Source organism: Balaenoptera physalus (assembly GCF_965194825.1).
Source record: "Balaenoptera physalus genome assembly, chromosome: 15".
Lineage (NCBI taxonomy): Eukaryota > Metazoa > Chordata > Mammalia > Artiodactyla > Balaenopteridae > Balaenoptera > Balaenoptera physalus.
Genome location: NC_138894.1, coordinates 97,444,628 through 97,465,439, shown reverse-complemented (window position 1 = coordinate 97,465,439; position 20,812 = coordinate 97,444,628). Strand labels below are relative to the sequence as shown.

Here is a 20,812-nt window from a genome sequence, read left to right as displayed (position 1 = left end):
ACCCCGGTGGCCCTGTGCTTCTCCTAAGGCCTGGTTGTTAATTCTGAAGGTTTTGCTCCACAGGTCGTCCACATGGGGTGGGTCAGCGAGAGACTGGGAGGGGCCGGCTGCTCTCAAACCTTCAGATCCAAGTTCCTGGCCCTGAAGGGCTCGTCCTTCTACATCTTCACGTCTCCTCCGGTAAGCAGGCCTCCGGGAGTCTGGGAGGGATCTGATCTAGCGCTTGGAAGAGGCCAGAGAGGGTGCATGACCAGCCGGCCGGCCTCCTCCGCCTCTACGTACGCGGATGGAAAGGGCTCCTGTGTGGACCCGCTGGCTTTTCTTACTCTAAATCCGTAAATCAACCAGTCCGTGGTTTTCCTTCCATCGAACAGCCGTTAAGACATTAGAGTGTTTTCCTGCTTAAAATATCAGCTGACTGGGACGTGGGGATGTAAAGGCTTAGATGTCTTAGAGCATCAAGTGTATAGCTGAAAATCCAAAAAACAAACAAAATAGAAGAAAACCCTTCTATTAAGACATTTCTAATTTAATGGTCAGAAACTTAAAAAGCTATTTTTCCCTCATATCTTCCAAGTTTTATAAAAATAAACAGCCTGATTTAGTAGGGCCCAAATAGAAATTTAATGGTGAATGCTACAGTTTACAATTTATTTTCTAATTCCTACCAGCACCATTTTCCCAAAACTGACAAAATATAATGCCTCCAAGTTTGTCAATTAAAGCAATTCCACTTTCTGTGAGTCCAAACATCAGAGCTGCAAACAAGCAGCAAAACCTGATAGCTTCAGGCATCTAGAAAGTTAGATGCCGTTTACCTACAATGTTGTTACTTTTCTGCCATTAAAAATAAATAAAAGGATTTCCTTCCTTTTAAGGCTGAATGCTATGCCATTGTCTGCACACAGCACATTTTCTTTACCCACCCATCCATCAGTGGACACTGTGATTGCCTCGTGTCCTGTCTGCTGTGAGTGGTACTGGGATGAACATGCGGGTGCAGGGATCTTGAGGCTCAGATTTCATTTCCTTTGGATAAATATCCAGGAGTGGGATTGCTGGATCGTATGGCAGTTCTGTGTTTAATCTCTTTGAGGAACTTCCATACCATCTCCACAGTGGCTGCACCATTTTACATTCTCACCAACAGTGCACGAGGGTTCCCTTTGCTCACACCCCCACAGCACTTGTCCTCTCTGACTTTGGAGGGATGGATGTGTTTATGGCAAACACGGGGGTGATGCTTTCTTGGGTGTTTTCTCATCTTCAGATTCATCAAGTTGTATACATTAAATTTGTATAGCTTTCTGAACGTCAATCATACCTCAATAAATGGTTTAAGAAAAGATTGACAGAGAACTTGCCCACAGGGTAGGAGGATTCCTACGTACCCTCCCTCCGGGTTTCTGAGGGCTGACCCCGTACAGAACTGTGGTCTCTTTGCTGAAACTGAAGGATTAGCAGTGACACAACACTGGGAACTAAAGCACGTACGCCACCAGACCTCACCAGTCTTCCCACGGACTACTTTTCTCTCCCCAACACCCAGGCCAGTATTCCACCAGGGGCTCGAGCTTTTCATAAACCAAGGCTGTGAATATACTGATGCTGGAGGGTTATCTACAGATTTGCATAATAATTGAGTTCTTCTCAAATGCAATAATGTTATTTAGCATTTGTTGCTAAATGTTACTTTCTATGGTTTTGTCTAACAAAGTAAACATAAGAATAACCACAGATAACCCCATGGCCTCAATTCTGGCTACAGCAGCGAGTGAGGTGGAAGGCGGCTGGGGCGTGAGTGGTGGATCAGGGAGGGGCATCGAGAATCAGTACCGTGAGGCTCCAAGCAGAGGGGCCTCCCGCTGGCAGGTGACAGTTGGGAGAGGAGGAAAGGCTCACCCCATCTGCACCCGATGTACCTGGAAGGAGGGTTCCCCTCTGCAGAACTGGGGGAGAAGTGACTGATGTCCCAGGTCACACGCCTGAGAGTTCTCCTAATTTTTCTTTTCTTGTTAATTAAGATTCTCAAGGTATAAGTTTTCCCTACATAGTACAACATTCTAAATTATGAGAAATGCTTTAAATATTTAATCAGATTTCTATACATGTTATAGTGAAAGATGATTTCATCCACTTCCCATGGCAGTTTCAATTTCATGGACAGAAATTCTAATCTGGGGGGCTCAGGGGATCTCCACCGTCACCATATGGATAATGTCATCTTTATTAACACCAGGCTTGGCTTGTTTACTTTAAAATCCCAGGGCCAGTCTTCTTGCATCGATCCGTGTCACCAGCAGTACATCATGCGAATCAATTGCTGACCTCAGCTGCTCGGGTTTGCCTGGAGCAGACCTTCTGCTGCCGTAAATATCGTTCATAGAAGTTTGAAAGCTGCTCAGCTCTCTGCTCCGGCCTGGCCGAGGGCTGAGTCCTCCCCATGTGCCCCCCTCGGGGCCGGGGTCCCTCCCCACCCGGCTTCCCCGGCACCAGTGAGCAGCTTTCACAATCTGCTTCTCCCTTTCCTTTGGTTTGGCGACAACGTCTTCTACGTTACAGGTACTTTAGGCATACACGGGATGCACCGTGTCTTTTCACAGACCCTCCTGCCCCTCCTGATTCTGGATGCAGCTGGTGGAGGTGCTCAGGTGACCCTCAGATATGGAAAGGGCAGCGCGAGGAACCCTGGTTTCCTCCGTGAACCGAGGTGAACTGGCCCAGTTCTTACCAGTGGATGAAGGTTTGGGTGAACCCGGTGCTGGGCTGGCAGCTGCTCCTGGGATTGCCTGTTAGTGTCTGCGCCCTGGCAGGTTTTGCTTACTTCGCATATGATCCTAGCAAAGCCGCCGCCCTGTCCCCTGCCGCCGGACGTGAGCCCCCCGTGTGAGCTCATAGTTACATCTGGCCATCAGCCCCGTATCACGAACGTTCTGGAAATCTGGAGATGGCCGGTTCTGGATTATGTGGGATCTGGCAGCATATTGTCTCTTCTGCGGGGTCCGTTCAGAAGGTGTTTGCAGAAAGCAGGTGCTTTGCAGGAAATGCTTGTCTGTGTGTCTATCACTCTCTCTGTCTCCCTGCCCACTCTTCTCTCTGCCCAGGGTCTCCTCCCTTACCTGATTTCTAATTCCTCTGAGACAGAGTTGCATCTCTGATATGGAGAAAGGGCCGCGTTACCCTGTAGTAAAGAAACACTTGTGAAAGAAACCAGTCACAAAAGACCACATGTTATATGATTTCATTTATATGAAGTATCTAGAACAGGCAAATCTATAGAAACAGGAAGTAGATTAGTGGCTGCCTACGGCTGAGAGGGTGGAGAAGGACGGAGGGTGACAGCTAAAGGGTACAAGATTTCTTTTGGGGATGATGAAAATATTCTAAAATTGACTATGGTGATAGTTGCACAACTGTGAACATACTAAAAAACATTGAATTGCACAATTTAAAAAAAAAAAGAAAAAAGAAACACCTGCCCTCTCATCTTTTCCTATAACTGACATCTCCTTCTCCCAATAAAGACGTTTCCTGGCAGGTGCATCTTTCATTAACTCGCATTCCTAACAGTTTCTGCAGGAGATACTTTCCACCACCCCCCCCCATCTCTTCTCAGAGTCATCAGCAGCAACATCTTTTGATAATTATAGTTTTGTCGACATCAAAAAGAGTGAGGCCTTTTTTACATATTTGGCTCATGCTGTTACTTGTAAAGGAAAAGCAAGACCCCAGGGGAGTCTGGAAGTGATGTCCAGGATGCAGACCTGTGAGACTGAATGAGCCCCATGTTCATTTACGGATCACACTGGAGTTAGGGTAGCCAGATGCTAATGTAAATTTTTCACATCCATTCAAAATTGCCTGCTAACAGATTAGAGTCTCAGATCACTGAAATGAAAACTTTCTTATCCTGAAGAAAGCCTGTAGTTTCACAATGTGATTTTTAGTTGTAAATATAAAATCGTACATCCCATCAGTATAGCACGTCGCAGCCTCTGAAGCCCTAGAACGCAGCAGAATTTAAGAAGCCCACTGAGACGCGCACACAGGTGCAGACCACTCGGTGCCTGTGGCTGTGGTTCCAGCCGGGTGGGGATACCACTGCCACCCCAGACAGAGCCCCACGGGGGGCACAGTAGTGAACGTTGGGGGTTCCTGAGCCGGAGACATCTAGGGATGCCCGAAGGAGATTTTCAAGTAGAGTTAGGTACCCATGTTTCTAGTGCAGGGACGACATCTGTCTGGCAGGATGGAGTTTGGAGGCATCAGTACGTAGATGGTCCTTAATACTGCGAGACCAGGTGAGCCTCCATGTTCATCTCACTGGATTCTGCGTGGTCACAAGTTGCAGAAGCCATCTGCTTCTCCTGAATCTGCATAATTTCTATTTTCCAGGGTAATCAATACTAGTAATGCCCAGGAAGAAGTGAAAGGATGAAGGCAGTAGTATTTATAAATATTCACTCCAAAAATTAGATTGAGTTGACTTATTTGTATACTTCCTGATGTCTTCATATAATTTTTAAATTTCCTTACTAAATATCACCTATAAACAAGTACAAAGTAAATGGCTACTTGAGAGGTGTTGTGAGATTGAAAGATGACTTATGGAGAATTTCTCTCTATTAGTAAATGCTACCAACCAGTTTGTTTATTTTCCGCTGTCCTGGGAGCTTCTTAACGTGGCTCCCATTGAATCTAGCATAACGCCGAACATGAAGAAGATGCTCCTTGGTTACTGGTTGGATAGTCTGTAAAGTGAATATTAAGTATTTAAATACCTAATATATTTATTAATATAAATATTTAGTAATAAGCATTAAAGCTCTGTGGCCAAGCTGTGTGATTTGGAAATATCATCAAATCCTCTAAAGAGAATACAGTTGGCCCTTGAGCAATGCAGGATTTAGGGGCTCTGACCCTCCACACAGTGGAAAATTCAGTATAACTTATAATCTACCCTCCTTATATGCAGTTCCTCTGTATCCACGGTTCTGCATCAGCAGATTCAACCAACCTCAGATCACATAGTGTTTGCTACATGCATTTACTGTTGAAAAAAATCCATGTAAAAGTAGACCCATGCAATTCAAACCCTTGCTGTTCAAAGGTCAACTGTATAGAGGAAAAATCAACCCTTTAGATTTTGGGGGGCAGGTGTGGACAGTAAGCCAACAAATCTCAAAACAGTTTGTGATGGAAACCCTCAAATAACAACGAGCAAATTCCACAAGAAGCAAAGACAGACTACATTAGAATCTTTCCAGCCTTTGCAGCTTAAAGGAAGAGGTGGGGTGAGGGATCGTGCATGAGGCCGCGATCCAGGTGGCCACAGAGGCAGAGCCTTCATGCCGTGCACTTGCTACCCCTAGTTCTGCGCGGCGAGTTCTCAGGTGTGGACGTTTCCCTGCTGGAGACGGTGTGACGTTGACACTCCATCTCCCAGACTTTTGGAAAGATTTCCAAGAGTTCATTCATATCATTTAAGGTAAAAATGGTAGCGGTTCCATTTCTATTTTAATTAAATAAAGAAAACAAGTATGTAAATATTTTCCTATTAAAGTCAAATATTTTGAGAACGTTTGAGTACACAGTGTTAGTACATACAAGAGTTGGGTAGAGATCAGAAAGGTACGAACCACAAAAATTTCCAAAGTCAGAGCATGAAGGCAGGATTCTCATGGCTCTTTTTGGGGGGTGTGTGTGTGTGATGCCATAGTATGTAGTTTAGCACGTACCCGTTTCCAAAGGTAACCACATGACAATAATTCACCTTGTAATTTGCTTTGAGATGAAAAGGCTGTGTATTAAACACAATATATAAAGACATGAAACAGCCTGGGTAACTTTTTTTCAAAGATTTTATTTTTAGAGAAGTTGTAGGATTACAGTAAAATAGAGGGGAAGGCACGGAGATTTCCCTCTACTCCCAGGCCCTACGCATCCGTAGCCCTCCCCATCATTAACATCGCCCCAGATGGTACGTGTTTTACCAAGGATGAACCTACATGGACACCTCTTATCACCCAAGTCCACAGTTCCCATTACAGCTACTCTTGATGTTGCACATTCTATGGGTTTGGACAAATGTGCAATGACGTGTGTCCACCACTGTGGTTTAGAGACTAGTTTCACTGCCCTAAGCATCCTCTTCAATCCACCTATTTGTACCTCCCTACCTACCAACACTGACAACCACTAATCTTTTTACTGTCTGCAGAGTTTTGCCTTTTCCAGAATGTCAGATGGAGTCATACAGAATGTAGCTTTTTCAGACTGACTTCCTTCACTTAATAATATGCATTTAAGTTTCCACCATGTCTTTTCATGACTTGAGAGCTCATTTATTTTTAGCTCTGAAAAAATATTCCATTCTCTGATGGACCATAGTTTATTTATCCATTCACCTACTGAAGGACATCTTGGTTGCTGCCAGGTTTGGGCAAGTATGAATAAAGCTGCTATAAACATCCATGTTCAGGATTTTGTTTGGACATAAATTTTCATCACCTTTGGGTAAATACCAAGGAGTGTGAATCCTGGATCATATGGGAAGAATATGTTTAGTTTCGTGAGAAACTGTCTTCCGAAGTGGCTGCACCAGTTTGCATCCCCACCAGCCATGACCGAGAGTTCCTGTTGCTCCACATCCCTGCCAGCATTTGGTGCTGTCGGTGTTGGATTTTAGTCATTTTAATAGGTGTGTGGTGGTCTCCCAGTGTTGTTTTCATTTTCATCTCCCCGACAACACATGACATGGAGCACATTTTCATGTGATTATTGACCATCTGTCTGTCTCCTTTGGTGAGGGATCTGTGAAGGTCTTTGGTCCATTTTTACTCAGGTTGTTTTCTTAGTGCTGAGTTTTAAGAGTACTTTGTATATTTTGGTTAACAGTCCTTTATCAGATGTGTCTTTTGTGAGTTTTTTCTCCCAGTCTATGCCTTGTTTTAGTCTCTTAACTTTGTCTTTTGCAGAGCATAAGTTTTTAATTTTAATGAAGTCCAGCTTATCTATTATTTCATGAGTGGTGCCTTTGGTGTTGTATCTAAAAAGGCATCACCACACTCAAGGTCATCTAGGTTTTCTCCTGTGTTATCTTCTAGGAGTTTTTTATGGTTTTGTATTTTACAGTTAAGTCTATGATCAATTTTGAGTTACTTTTGGTGAAGGGTGTATGATGTATGTCTAGATTCATTTTTTGTATTTGTATATCCAGTTGTCCCAGCACCATATGTTGGAAAGACTGTCTTTGCTCCCTTGTTTTGCCTTTGTTCCTTTAACAAAGATCAGATGAGTCTATTCATCTGTTTCTGGGCTGTTCATTCTGTTCCATGGATCTATTTGTCTTTTCTTTCACCAATACCGCACTGTCTTTATAGTAAATCTTATAGTTAGGTGGTCTCTGGCCTCTGACTTTGCTCTTCTCCTTCAAATGTGTTGCCTATTTGGGGTCTTTTGCCTCCATATAACCTTTAGAATCAGCTTGTCAATATCCACAAAATAACTTCCTGGGAATTTGATTGGGATTGTGTTGCATCTGTAAATCAAGTTGGGAAGAACTGACATCTTGGCAATGTTGAGTTTTCCTGTCCGTGAACGTGGACTATCCCTCCATTTGTTTACTTCTTTTATTTTGTTAATCAAAGAAGTTTTGTGGTTTTCCTCATATACATCTCGTATGTTTTTGTTAGACTTATAACTAAGTATTTCATTTTGGGGATGTTAATATAAATGGTAATATGTTTGCTTGTTTGTTTGTTTTTTATTTATTTATTTTTGGCTGTGTTGGGTCTTCGTTTCTGTGCGAGGGCTCTCTCTAGTTGTGGCGAGTGGGGGCCACTCTTCATCGCGGTGCGTGGGCCTCTCACTATCGCGGCCTCTCTTGTGGAGTACAGGCTCCAGACGCGCAGGCTCAGCAGCTGTGGCTCACGGGCCTAGTTGCTCCGCGGCATGTGGGATCTTCCCAGACCAGGGCTCGAACCCATGTCCCCTGCATTGGCAGGCAGATTCTCAACCACTGCGCCACCAGGGAAGCCCTGGTAATATGTTTTTAATTTCAAATTCTGATTGTTCATTGTTTGCATACAAGAAGGTGATTGACTTTTGTATGTAGACCTTATATTCTGCAACCTTGCTATAATTGCTTATTATTTCCAGGAGGTTTTTGGTTTGTTTCATTTGGTCAACTCCTTCAGGTTTTCTACAGGGAAGATCTGCAGTCAGACAGTTTTATGTCTTCCTTCCCAATCTGTACACCTTTTACATGTGGTTCTTGCCATATACCACAGCAAGGACTTCCAGTTAGATGGTGAAAAGGGGGCATCATTGCTCGTTCCTGGTCTTAGTGGAGAAGCTTCGAGTTCCATTCTCATGGCTGGAGGTTGTGAGTATTTGCCTCACATGGTCTGACACTCTGTTGTTAGGTGCACACATGTTAAGTATTGTTATGTCTCCTTTGAGAATTGACCATTCATCTTTATGTAATACACTTTTTATCCCTGATAACATTCCTTATTGTAAAGTGTGCTCTGTAGGAAAGTAATAGCTCCTCTACTTTCCTCTGATTAGTGTTAACATGGAATACTTTCTCCATCCACTTGCTGTCAATGTATATGTGCTTGGGGGCCATGGTTGGCCCTGTGTCCTCCCCTCTGTTATGGATCCAACAAGAGTTGTTGATTTTTCCATCCGTTCTGTTTCAGGCTGATTGTTATTTAGGAGTGGTGATGTTCAAGCTCCTTACATGCAGAACCAGAAATACTGTAACTTTTTAAATAGAAAAAAAAAAAAAATCAAAATTACCTTTACATAACGGCATTATGCTGATTTAAATCATTTTCCTATACTATCCAAAATAACAAAAGCATACTTGAAAATGGGGGCTGAAAGATTTTATAAGACAATGGAAATATTACTCTGCAAAATGTTAGGAAAAAGAGCCTAAGTAGAAAAAGTTGTAAGTGAATGATTGGAAGCTTTGGGCTGTAAACAGAATCTTTCTGTTTCCCGGCTGTGGGACCACAGGCACTAATTCACCCTCTATTCAGCAGTTTCCTCAGTTTAAGGATGGGGGTGGTAAATGCTAGCTGAATACCTCACAGGATGAAACGGAGCACTGAGGGACTTAATTTATGTATTCATAAGTGTGTCTGAAACTCCAGCGCATTTGAATTTAACAGAAGAAATTTTACTCTTAATGTTCAGCAACTTCTCATTGTAAAGGCAATACACAAAATATGGTGGGTGAATTTACACCTAAATATTTGCACATGTTTTTGTCTGCCCTTGGATTTTTGTATCCTCACGCTGGAGGCAAATTGCCCAAATCGGAAACAACCATATGTTAAGTTTTTAATCCATATGTTTACTGATCTCCTTTAAGCTGACATGAAATGTGAGGTCGTGGCTGTGAGGGGGACTGTTAATTAGTCACAGCATTTTCCCTCCGTCGGGGCCTCATGGGCGGGCGAGTGAGGCTGATGGGCTCTGTGTACACAGAGGTTTGGGCCACACGGGAGGGGCTCGGAGTCCTTAAGCCTCTCTGAGCTCAGGTGAAGCAAACAGCTCTCTTGGGAGGGCGTGGGAGGCGGGCCTCTGGTCCATTTCTCTTTGGAATGAGAACAAATAAGTGCCTCCAGGGGAGTGAATCTACAAGTGTCCCTGCTGATTTGCTCTCAGACCCCCCAGCCTGGGTCCCTCACTCCTCCTCTGTCCCAGGGCCAGCAGTCTTTGCCAAGAAAGCCTGACCACACTCATGGAGCCTTGTGGCCAACACATTGTGTCAGAATATCTAAATGAACTTTTAAAAGGCCCAGAGATTCTGTGGCAAATAAATTAGGAAAAATTAAAGAGAAAGTCCTGTCTTCAAGGATGGTTTCTGAGCTCCTTCAGGATGAGGGAAAGGGAGATGTTGAAGGCAACGAGGAAAAAGAAGGGAGAAGGTCTGGAAGACAGGAAAGGAGCAGCGTGGGGCGGGGGAAGGTGGTGGGTTTTCTGGGGCTGAGTTACCTACGAAGAGTAAACAGTCGGCGGTGGGGAGTGGTGACCCCAGGTCTCTCCTGTGTGCTGATGCATGCTGGAAAAGCTGCATTAAACCAGGATTCTCTGGCCTTTCTCATGCACTCAGCTCTCCTTTCTTAGCGTGAATCGTTATTTCTGATTTGCAAATTGGAATCTGAGAAATAATGTTTCAGCTACTCATGTTTTCAGACACCATTAACATGTGTTAAATAACACTTATAAAACCAATTTTATAGCATCTTATAGCATTAACATATAAATTATATAGCAGTTACCTATGAATATGCAAGAAATATTAGAAGTGATTTTAAGGATGTCAATTAGGGAAGTATATTCTATCATTTAAAAAAATATTTACCTGGAAAGAAGTAATTTAAGTGAAGATTTGTAGACTGAAGGCATATTAGACAATTATGTATCTAATATAGAATATTACTCTGTGTCAGTTCTGGGGCTACACAAGTGTTCCACAATAATATTAAAATATGCCAAGATACTACATCTGAGAATCTACACTCTCTGCTCTATTTCAAATCAGATGTGGTCAGATAAAATAGAAAATTGTCAAGGCAGAAGGCAATGAAGAGAAAGACCTGCTTTTGAAAATTAATTAATAAACTTTGTTTTTTAGGTTTACAGGAAAGTGAGTGGCAGGTAGAGAGTTCAGGCCCCCCATCTTCCCTGTTCTCACCATCCTGCCTTAGTGGGTGTGTGTGTGTCACAGCTGATGACCAGTGAGGGTACATCGTAGTGACTGATGGCCACATGGTCCCCACACAGCTTCCAAAGGCTCTCAGGGTGGAAGCGTTTCGCTTCAAGTCCGTGGAAGAAGCGGTCCATCCCAGAAGTCCAAGCATCTTCTCAGTGTCAGCTGTGTCTCTGACTGTGGCACATTCTCCTTGAAACAGTCACCGTGGCCCAGAGGGTGAGACGCACGGACCGACTCACGTCCGAGGGCACCTCCACCCTGGGCTGAGCAGTCACCCACCGGGAGCACGGGAGCCGGGCGTGGAGAGGGGGTCTTCCAGGGGGGAAAGGAAAGTGACCCTCAGCAAGGAGAACTAAATGGAAGGGGACAGCTCAAACCACAGATGGCCATGCAGACACACAGATAGTAGCTGCTTAACAGAAGTTAGGAGCGTAGCAGAATGGGTGAGCAGTCTCTAAATTTAACCTAAAATGGGTCCTTAAGTTAATGTAAAAGGCACCCAAAATGAATTCCTAAAATTATGCCCAATTGTGTGTAATAGATAAGTTCCGCCGTTACTGGGTTCTTGTATCAATAATGTATCTAAACATCTTCATACTTCACGCCAACAGTGGGGACATGCAATTACTCAGCAAAACTTGCCATGGCATACTTTTTCAACTGTCCTGCTCCTGGTTTAGAATTTAATGAAGGTAAAGACACATTGACTAGCTCCATTGTTGTAAATGTTTAAATTCTCATACTAAAAATAGCATGTGTTTTTGCATGTATACTTTAAATTTTTTCCCAGTTTTATCGAGGTACGATTGACAAAAATCGAATATATTTACAGTGTACTGTGTGATGATTTGATATCCATGTACACTGTTAAGTGGTTCCCACAATCAAGTTAGTTAACACCTCCATCACCTCATACAGTTCCCCTTATTTTGGGTGAGAACACGTAAGATTTATGTGTCTCTTTTATATTTCTTGCAGGTGAGCACATTAGACTGGGTCCAAGCGGAAAAAACCTATAACCTCTGTGAGGTACTATTTAAAGTTCACAAGGTAAGTTTCCTTTGCACATTAGATGCTTTCATATTAACAAGATGACCCTTTGGGCTTAAAGAGTGAGAGAAATATTTGTTTCCCACTGTCTGTTGAAATAGTAAAATAACATGAACATCTAGCTTCATCCCACAATCATTCATCAAAATTCCACAAAAGAATATCATAGAGGAACTTTTAAGTCCTTTTTCTATTTTTTATGTAGGTGCCTCATTATTTCATTCTGGCCTTTTTATATTTTCAACTTGTTTATATGGCTTTCCAGACATCTGAGATGTTCATTTGGTATTGGGATGTCTTCATAGGACCGTCATATTTTATATGTGTGCTTCATTAATAAACTATCCAGCCTCTTCTGTTTTTATCCAGCATATCTTTTCAGAAAAATTGAAAAAAATTTTTAATCAATAAACATGCTATGAAGTAACTGAAATCATGAAATTAGCCAGGAGGATGGCTACAGCAAAAGTATTAAACTCAATGCAGGGTAAATAATAATCATAATAAATGTATAGCATTCAACATTTTTAAAAAGGAGATTGAATTCTGTGTCTTGTTGGGAGTCTTTAAACAGTGATCTTACAAAATCTCCCCTTTTCTCAGGTGCCTTTGATTGTTGATGTTGGTCATTTTGCATGTATGAGTTTTAAATTATCTGTAATATTTACTTCAGTTATCAAAACATGAAATAAATGTATGATTATTGTAAGAACTAGCACTTTAGTATAAAATTTTTTTAATGATTTGTTTTCATAATCACCATTTCAAAGTATAGTCATTAATATTTAGTCCAGAAATCAAATTTTGTAGTTGTGGTGGTGTTTTTCTATGACACTTTCTCCAAAAATTCCTTTTTCCAGTTCTTACAATTATGTGTCTGTATTCCACACTCACCATGAAAGAGGTGAGAAAATTGAATCAATCAGACTTGATTGCAATCGTGACTTAAATCATAAACGGCCTCCACGTAGTGAATAATAAAAACACTGCTCAGCAGTGAGGCGCCTCCTGCATAAATATTCACTCTCAACGTAAGAATATTCCGTTTGCATTTTTCAGTGGAACCAAATTTACTCATATGTTTGGCAAAGGATCTTGATAATAATATCTTACCTTTGCTGAGTGAGCCTCCTGGAGCCCTGCTAAGTGCTCCATTTACATCCTGAGTTAATCCTGTCCCCAACTGAGGAGTTAATCCTTGTCATCTCCATCTGACAGCCGAGACCCAGAAGCACAGAGGGGGAGTAAGTTCCAGAAGCCTCACTGGAGGCAGGTGGGGTCCAGGTTCCCTTGGCCTGAAGCTCAGCTAAATCCGTTTCTATTTTTTTTTATATGTACACTATTCTTTTTTCCCTCTGCAAATGGAAGCATACACACTATTCCACACGTCACTTTTTGCTCTATAGTTTATCTTGTGGATCTTTCTTCAATATACACAAAGAGATGATCCCACTTTAAAACCACTACCTAGTGTTCAATTCCATGAATGTATCATATTTTATTTTACCAAGCCCTTATCAAGGGATATTTAATTTGTTCCCATTTTTTTGCAATTGCAAACAATGTAATAAATCATTTCACACAGGTGCAAGTGTATCACCAGGAAAAATTTAGAGAGGTGGAATTTCTAGGTCAAAGGATGTGGACTGTTTACTTTTTGATAACCAACAAGGACCTACTGTACAGCACAGGGAACTCTGCTCAACACTCTGTAACAACCTAAATGGGAAAATAATTTGAAAAAGAATAGTTACATGTATATGTATAACTGAATCTTGTGCTGTACACCTGAAACTAACACAACATTGTTAATCAGCTATACTCCAATATAAAATAATTTTTTTAAAAAAATGAAAAAAAAAGAAATGCAAGTGGAAACCATGAAATAATATGTTTGCCAATTAGACTGTCAAAGATGAAAAGGTTGGTGACAATGCAAGGAAGGGTCTATCAAAATGTAAACAGTGCACGTCCTTTGACCTGAAATGCCACCTCTCTAAATCCTGTTCTGCCTCACCTGTCAGAAGCACTGGCCTCGCGGGCAGCTCTCTGGAGTGTCCTCCTGTGACCTGTTCTCCAGCCGCCTCTCAAGTGCAGCCTTGTGAATAAGGAGAATACAGTTCTCCTCAACTCCGGTCAGAGAAAACCTGTACCCATCGAAGTTAAACAGACAAGGAAGACGTCACTGGGGGCAGAGACTGACCTCAACTCCACTGAAACAAAGGGCAGGGGTTCCCGATCTGGGTGAGGGGCGAGTGTGGCCCAGGTGGGCCCCACCCAAAGGAAGAGGAACCTCTCTCCCATCTTCGTGGAGGGAAGTAGCTGTGCAGCCTGGCCTGGGTCCCGCGAGGGAGGCTCCCGCCCGCAGAGACAGGAGGACGGGCCCCATTCCTGGGCATTCGCGCTCCAGGGGTGTGGATGGCACCCCGGCTCGCCCTATAGAACCCGCGGAGGCTTTAAAAAGATCTACACTTCCAAGGGGCAGAGAGAGGGTTTAGAAGGATGAGTTTTCTACCGTAAATGCTCCCAGGATGGCAGGCGGGGGCCCAGAGTCAGGGAGGGGCCTTTGCAGCTGGTCAGGCTGCAGGAAGCGATTTGGGGGGTGCCTCAGTCACTTGCTGTCTCCACAGCAGCTCAGAGACCTTTAATTTTGTAATCGCTCCCGATATTTTAGTCTTAACGACACATTGCAGCGCATAAGAACTGAGTTACTGTTTCCGAAAGAAGCTACAGAAAGTATCTGGGGAACTGAGCTGTGTAGGGCTCAGTGATTTCACTCACGTTGCAGCATTTACAGCACATTATTTTTGTGAGGCTCAACAGTTTGAGGTGCGGAAAGTAATCACATCTATGAAGTCCTTCAGTGTCCTTTCTTGGGATTTCTCAGGTGGTTCAAAGGTTATTTTTAACTCTTCTATTTGTTCTTGCACATAGAGCTGAGGTTTGTCCATTCAAATGAAGGCTCACAAACACTTCACTGCTCGATCAAACGCGCTCACTCCTCAGAACTGACTCAAAACAAGGAATTAGCAAGAGTCAAATAGCTGTGCGCATGGAAATTTTTAATGATATTCTTAAGTAGTGAACATTGGGAGAGTTGTCAGACGACCACTGAGAAATAAAGACCTAATAGGGTCGTATATTTCAAGTGCTCCATTAAAATCACATTACACATTTATAGAATTATGTGTACAAAGAGACATTGCATGCAGGAAATATAAAAACAAATTAGATGACGAAAGATAGATCATAATAGAATGATCGGTCTTTTAAATTTCCTGTATTGTTGCTATAATCGTCTCAAATAAATAAATAGAAGCAGGAAAAAATCCAGGTAATTTTCTAAAATAGTCTTTGCATTTTGTTTTCTGAAAAGTGAACCCAGGATGGTTTCTGTCTTCTCACAGTCTGGGGCAGGGGGGCCACATCAGGACTGGGCAGCTGGAAACTTGATGCTGGATTGTGTAGTCGCTGACTTTGTCGGGAGACAGTTCGCTATACGTTAGACGTGAAAGTTAAGTCTACGCCACGACTCAGCACTGCCTGTGGACGGTGGGCTCTATGTAAACAGAAAACGAGCCACATGGGCGAGGATGCAGGTGCCACACGCTTCATCCGTGCTGTCCTTTAAACCCATGACAACCTTTCTCTTACACCCCATTTTATGGATATTTAGGCTTAGAAGTGAAAAGCTCAAGGTCAACAGCTATTAATTGGCCAAGAAGGTCCCAAGTGTTGTCTGTCTGACCCCAAAGCCTGTTTTTCTCCTATAGCAGCTCACAGCCCCCCACGTACACCAGTACAGGAAAGAACATAGCCGTGCCGTCGACAGTGCCACCTGCACAAACACTTGCTCAGAGTCCTTCTTTGGTGGTCAGTCCTGACACTCAAGGTCAGTAGTTACGGACGGAGTTTCTGGGAAGTCAGGCCAGCTGACTCGCATCCTGCTCTTCTTGGCTTAGGACCTGTTGCCCTCTTTCCTGAGGACTTTCTGTGCACGCCAGTCTGAGGCCAAGGACCTGGGGGCTCCAAAATCCAGGTGCAGCCTCTGTACCGCGTTCATTTAGGATCAGGACAGGTGCACCAGGCACACACCACACCCGTACACACGCACGCACACGCACGCACACACACCCTCACGTCGCATACCACAAGGCAGCAAGTGTCTAAGTGACGCGTGAGGACAGGTTCCTGGGCGGCAGAAGCGGGGACAGCGCGGATCGGGGCCTGCAGAGCCGCCGCGAGGCCCTGAGAAGGCAGAGGGCACCCGGAGCCCGTGCGCCCATCCCCACCCCCGTCAGCAGCCACTGCACTCACAAGCCTGGGCCCAGAAGGCAGAAGCGCATTCCACATAAAACCAGACCAGCCCACAGGGTGGGTCACGGGGATTCGGGGAATGAAGTCTGGCCACCAGTGTGAGTGGTGGGTGTGGCTTGGCGGAACAGCCCGCGTGGATCCGGATAGCTCGGAGTCGGGTTGTGAAGGCCCAGCCCGTGGGCAGCCTCTGTTCCTGCTGCCACCAGGCTGTGGCTCACGCCACGTCTCATCAGCCCTGGCAGGATGTCCACCTGCATCCCCTTCCCCGGGGAGGCCGTGTGGGCAGATGCCACCCTAGTGCAGGGCCTGGCGCGGACTCTTCAGGGTGTCTGTGCAGCGGGTGGGTGAGCGGGAGACGAAGACGGACGTGAATCTCCAGGGTACAGAGACACAGATGCAGAGACACACGCACACAGGGAGACAGAGAGACACAGAGGGAGTTACGAGCAGGCTCCGGCCTGAGGCGCTGACTCGTTGGAGGCCCCGGGCTCCATCACTCCTGGTCCCCGCGTGAAGCCTGACGCAGCTGCTCCTTAGCTGGGCGCGTCCATGACTCAGGCGAGGCGGTGGCGGACACCCCCTGCCCCGAGGTTCAGAGCTGCCAGGACGTCCACCCGGTATGTCTGTGATCCACGGACGTGCCGAGGCTGATTCACGTCTTCTGCTTAAATGTTTAACCAGGAACTGAACAACGGCTCTTTTTTCTTGTTTCAACCTTTGGTTTTGAAACTATTTCTAAAACTCGTCTTCTGTGTGGCCAGGACCTCTGGGTTCACGTAGTGAGGTCTCGGTGGCCTTGTGTCCCTGGGGGACCCTAGACGCTCCGCACATGGCCGAGGAGCGGGTCACCCTTCGGGGACCCCGGCAGAGGGGGCAGAGTTGTGTGGTCTCGCTGTCTTCAGTGTTTGCTGATTTTGTGCTCAACTTAAGCATAAACATCTCGTGACTTTTTTCTTTATCTTTAAAGCTAAACATAGAAACAGAAGTTGTGGCCACTGATATTTTAGGTGCAAGATGCTTGCAGAGCATTGGCGGTTGGACGTAACTGACTCCCAGATATTAACTTATGGGCCCGTTTCCACGGCAGCGACGTCGGGGGACGCTGCTCCTGAATCCAGGCGCGTGGCTGGGAGGTCACCTGGTGGAGTGTGGCCCCAGCCCCCAGCCTGGGAGAGGCCCCTCTGTCCCGGGCGCCCTCCGTGGACCGGTCACCCAGGGGCCGTCCCCTCTAACCTGCGTGCCCCCCTCTCTGTTTCAGTTCTGGCTTCCGGATGACTGCTGGGCCCAAGCCAGCCTCTGTCTGGGTCTCCAGGACCCCAACCGCAGGGACCACAGGCCCTTCTGCTTCAGCGTCCTCGTCGGCCACGGCAGGAGCCACGTGTTCAGCGTGGAGCTGGGGAGCGAGCTGGCTGCGTGGGAGCTGTCCTTCCAGAGGGCCACCTTCCTGGACGTGCAGAGGACGGGGGTGAGTGACTCGCTCGTCTCTGATAGAACCTGCTCGGGTACCTGAGACATAAGGTAGAGCAGCTGTAGCGCGTATTCCAGAAAACAGGAGTCGTCAGGAGTTGAGCGTTTCTCGTCTGGGTCCCTACGTCAAGTGTGCCCAGTAGATGAAATGGGTGAATTTAGGGAGAAGTGAGGCAGAGCTTTCATCTCGTTTACATCAGTCTTTCTATTCAGTGTGAGGAAACGGCCTCCAACGCCGTGTAAAGGCAGCGCCCTCAGCCAACGGCGCAGTCAGGTCCCTGGTGTTTGCTCACCAGCCGTGTTTGCTGTGAATTCACCCGGACCTTTGTCATATTTTAAGGCACTTGATGGCCCTTCCTCTCAAACTTAATGATCCAGCAGGAACATAAAACAGCTCATGTGTCTGGGTCGCTTCTCCCTTTTCGGGACAGCAAATAAATCTCTCCCAGGTTGGGGTGTGTAAGGACTCAGCGGCTGAGGTAGTGTGCGTCATAATCCGCGTTGTTGGGAGTAGCAGCTGCCCTTCACGGGGGAGTTCGCACGGCTGGAAGTGAGAAAACAGATGCAGCGTCGTGGGGTGGGTTTAACTCCACCCGGAAGTTCTGGGTTCCTTCTCCTTCCTGGCCTGGCGTCAGTCGCTCTGGGTGAGGGTTTGGGAGCAGCTCCTTCATTTATCAGCACTGCTTTGAATGTGAAAAGATTCTGTGTCATCATTTATCTCTTGTTCAGGCTGTAAAAATGTACCGAGTCCCCTGATGCTCAGTGCTAGGGGGGGAGAAGGGAGCCTCCCTTCAGCTGTGTGATGTTCTCTGAAATCCGTGGTCCACACGGTGGGTCCCACGCAGACGTTCACGGAAACCAAGCCTGGTTCCTCCTGAGGCCCCGAGATACCCTTGCTCAGTTGTAGTTCTCTCTGATGATGTGAACATCTTCCCAGGGAATCTGTTATTCATTTATTGCTCATGAACTGACAACTCTTTCAGCTGGAAACACTGTGGATATAAGAAAGTGCAACTGCGTGCTTTTGAAGTCAAAACGACGGCCAGGATGTGGAGGAAGCCAGGCTTCAAGCTGGGCTAAGTGGCATCTGTGTAGTTGGCTTTAAAATTACAGTCCTCCCAAATTCTACCAAACAAGAGAATCCAGCTCCTGTATCTGCAAAATCTCGTCACGCGTAACTCACTGTGGCTCTCCCTGGCTTTACCGCACAGCCCTCTCTGGAACGTCTTTCCAGCCCGGTGTCTTTAGTTCCTGCTCCTGGAGTGGTTTTCCCCCTCACAGCCAGCCCCGTCAGCAGAGCCCCCTGCGTTTCCTGGTGTCGCCTCTACTTTTGTTCATTAAAGTCAGTTGAGCGCCCTTTGTTCATCCCTTTACCACAGAGAACTTGCACCTCCACTTTCCAAGTTATGTTTAAAATATAATCAAGATGCTCAAAATGCAGACATTAAGGCAGACGTGGCCGTCGTAGGTCTGCGGCTGAGCTGAAAGGAGCACCGGGGCTGGGGTTTCAGGTCCTCTGAGCCCGGGGAAGGCAGCCTGTCCTCCAGGCCTGCAGACGGCCCCGAGCCCCCGCGGCCAGGAGGACGGCAGACGGTCTGTGCCCTCCCCGCGCTGACGCCCTGAATCCCGGTCCTCCCGAGCATTCGCGATCAGGCTGCGGGTCCGGGCTGTACCACCGTGCCCTCCTGTCTGCCTGAGCCCCCCGGGCCTCCACTCGGGCCCGGGGGTGCCGCCCGCTGTCCTTTGGCCGTAAGCACCAGCGCGCAGCAGGGAGACCGTCCCAGGCTCCTGTGTGTCTCCTCTCCACCCCCAGATCCTAACCTAACCTGTCAGTGGCAGAGACAGTGCGTCCTTTTGTTCCTGCAGCCGTGCGTCGAGGCAGCCGGGGACAACACTGCAGGCAGGTCCAGGTCTGCCGCTCGGGCCCATGAAACTGTCTGGGCCATGGCGGACTTCTGGCCTTGATCCTCGGGGCTCACTGACTACCCCACGTTGCACCCCTGACCCTCCCACACGGCAGCACCCATGCAGCTCCTTCTGCATCTGCGGCCCGTCCTCCGCCCGCACCCTATTTTTCCATGCTTTCCTTCTGGATGTAGCGTGACCCCCAGGCCGCAGGGACACTGGTCACCCTCGGGTTGCACCCGTGCGGAACAGATAGCCGCCGAGCAACGTTTAGGGATGCGAGTGGGCTGCCGCGTCCATACCGCTTGGGGATTAAACAGTTAAAGAGCCCGTGTTCCTTCTCCAGCTGTTTGAATACAGACAGAGCCGCTGATGAGAAAACATATCTAGACTCCTGGAGCTGTGCTCTCCTTGGAAATTTTGTTTGAAAACTCTAAATTGAGTAATCGCCATGGTAAATATTTGAAAGTCTCCAGAGTGAATCGCCGACATCTGTGTAATTGTGAGAGGTGCTATTTAGTGCTGTTCTTGGTCCAAATGAGCTCTTCTGCGTATTTCCCAGGAAGATGCTGGAGTATGGATTAGGTTACAGCTCAGCAACTCATTTCTCTAAAAACCATCACAGCTTAATTTAATTAAATGGGAACTCAGAGCGCTGCTTGTAACGTTTCTATTTCTGCTCCTGAATTTATTTCGGGGTCAATCTAGTCTTCCAATTAACATTCCCATCATGGAAGAGCACAGCCAAATTAGCATTTATTAATTGTTCACATTTTAAACCTTCCTCTTTCCAGGCTGTAACCATTCTGGTTCTGATGGATGAGGACAGGAAGGGAACACCGATGTGACCTGAAAATGTGGCGGAGAATCACGATTCCATGCATTTATCTGGAATCCAAGCTCAATAATGGGGGGATCCTGTCCTAGTTTTTCACTGTAAACCCAGAGTCTCCAACATATGATATCACAGATCAGCTGCCTCCCAAAAACGTATAAAACAATCTAAAAATAGGGTACGTTTCTTGACATCTACTTCCTTCTGGCATAAGACTCCAAACCACTTTCTTTTAAAGGTTATGTTTGTATCCCTAAAAAAAGAACTCCATGTAATCTTGAGTAAGACAAGACTAACTTGGGTTTACCTTTTAAGATTTCACATAGAGGTAAGTTTTCAGAAAACAAGTAGAACATTAAAGGCACTGTCAACAAAATCACCAATTCCAAATACTGCATCCATACATTGTCTTACAAAATAAACATTTCTGTTTTCGATGGAAACATTCAGCTTTATTTGTGAGTCACACAATTCAACACTTACTAAACATTCACTGTGAGATGTTC

At 45.8% G+C, this 20,812-nt stretch overlaps 1 protein-coding gene across 18 annotated transcripts in view; it reads left to right on the top strand.

Annotated features, from left to right (window-relative positions):
- The window catches only part of SNTG2 (syntrophin gamma 2), a 210,426-nt gene that overhangs the window by 160,874 nt on the left and 28,740 nt on the right, over positions 1-20,812 (top strand). For 13 of the 18 annotated variants that reach the window (XR_014254127.1, XR_014254128.1, XR_014254129.1 and 10 more), the window contains 3 exons: positions 64-180; positions 11,711-11,782; positions 17,358-17,564. Coding sequence is in view for 13 of the 18 variants with exons in the window: in XM_082427048.1 (XP_082283174.1) it covers positions 64-180; positions 11,711-11,782; positions 17,358-17,564 (396 nt within the window). In the remaining 5 variants the exon portion in view is untranslated. Of the gene's footprint in view, positions 1-63; positions 181-1,370; positions 2,590-11,710; positions 11,783-17,357; positions 17,565-18,800; positions 18,909-20,265; positions 20,750-20,812 lie in introns of those variants that run through there. The other 5 variants (XR_014254131.1, XM_082427052.1, XM_082427044.1 and 2 more) reach the window with 5 other exon arrangements.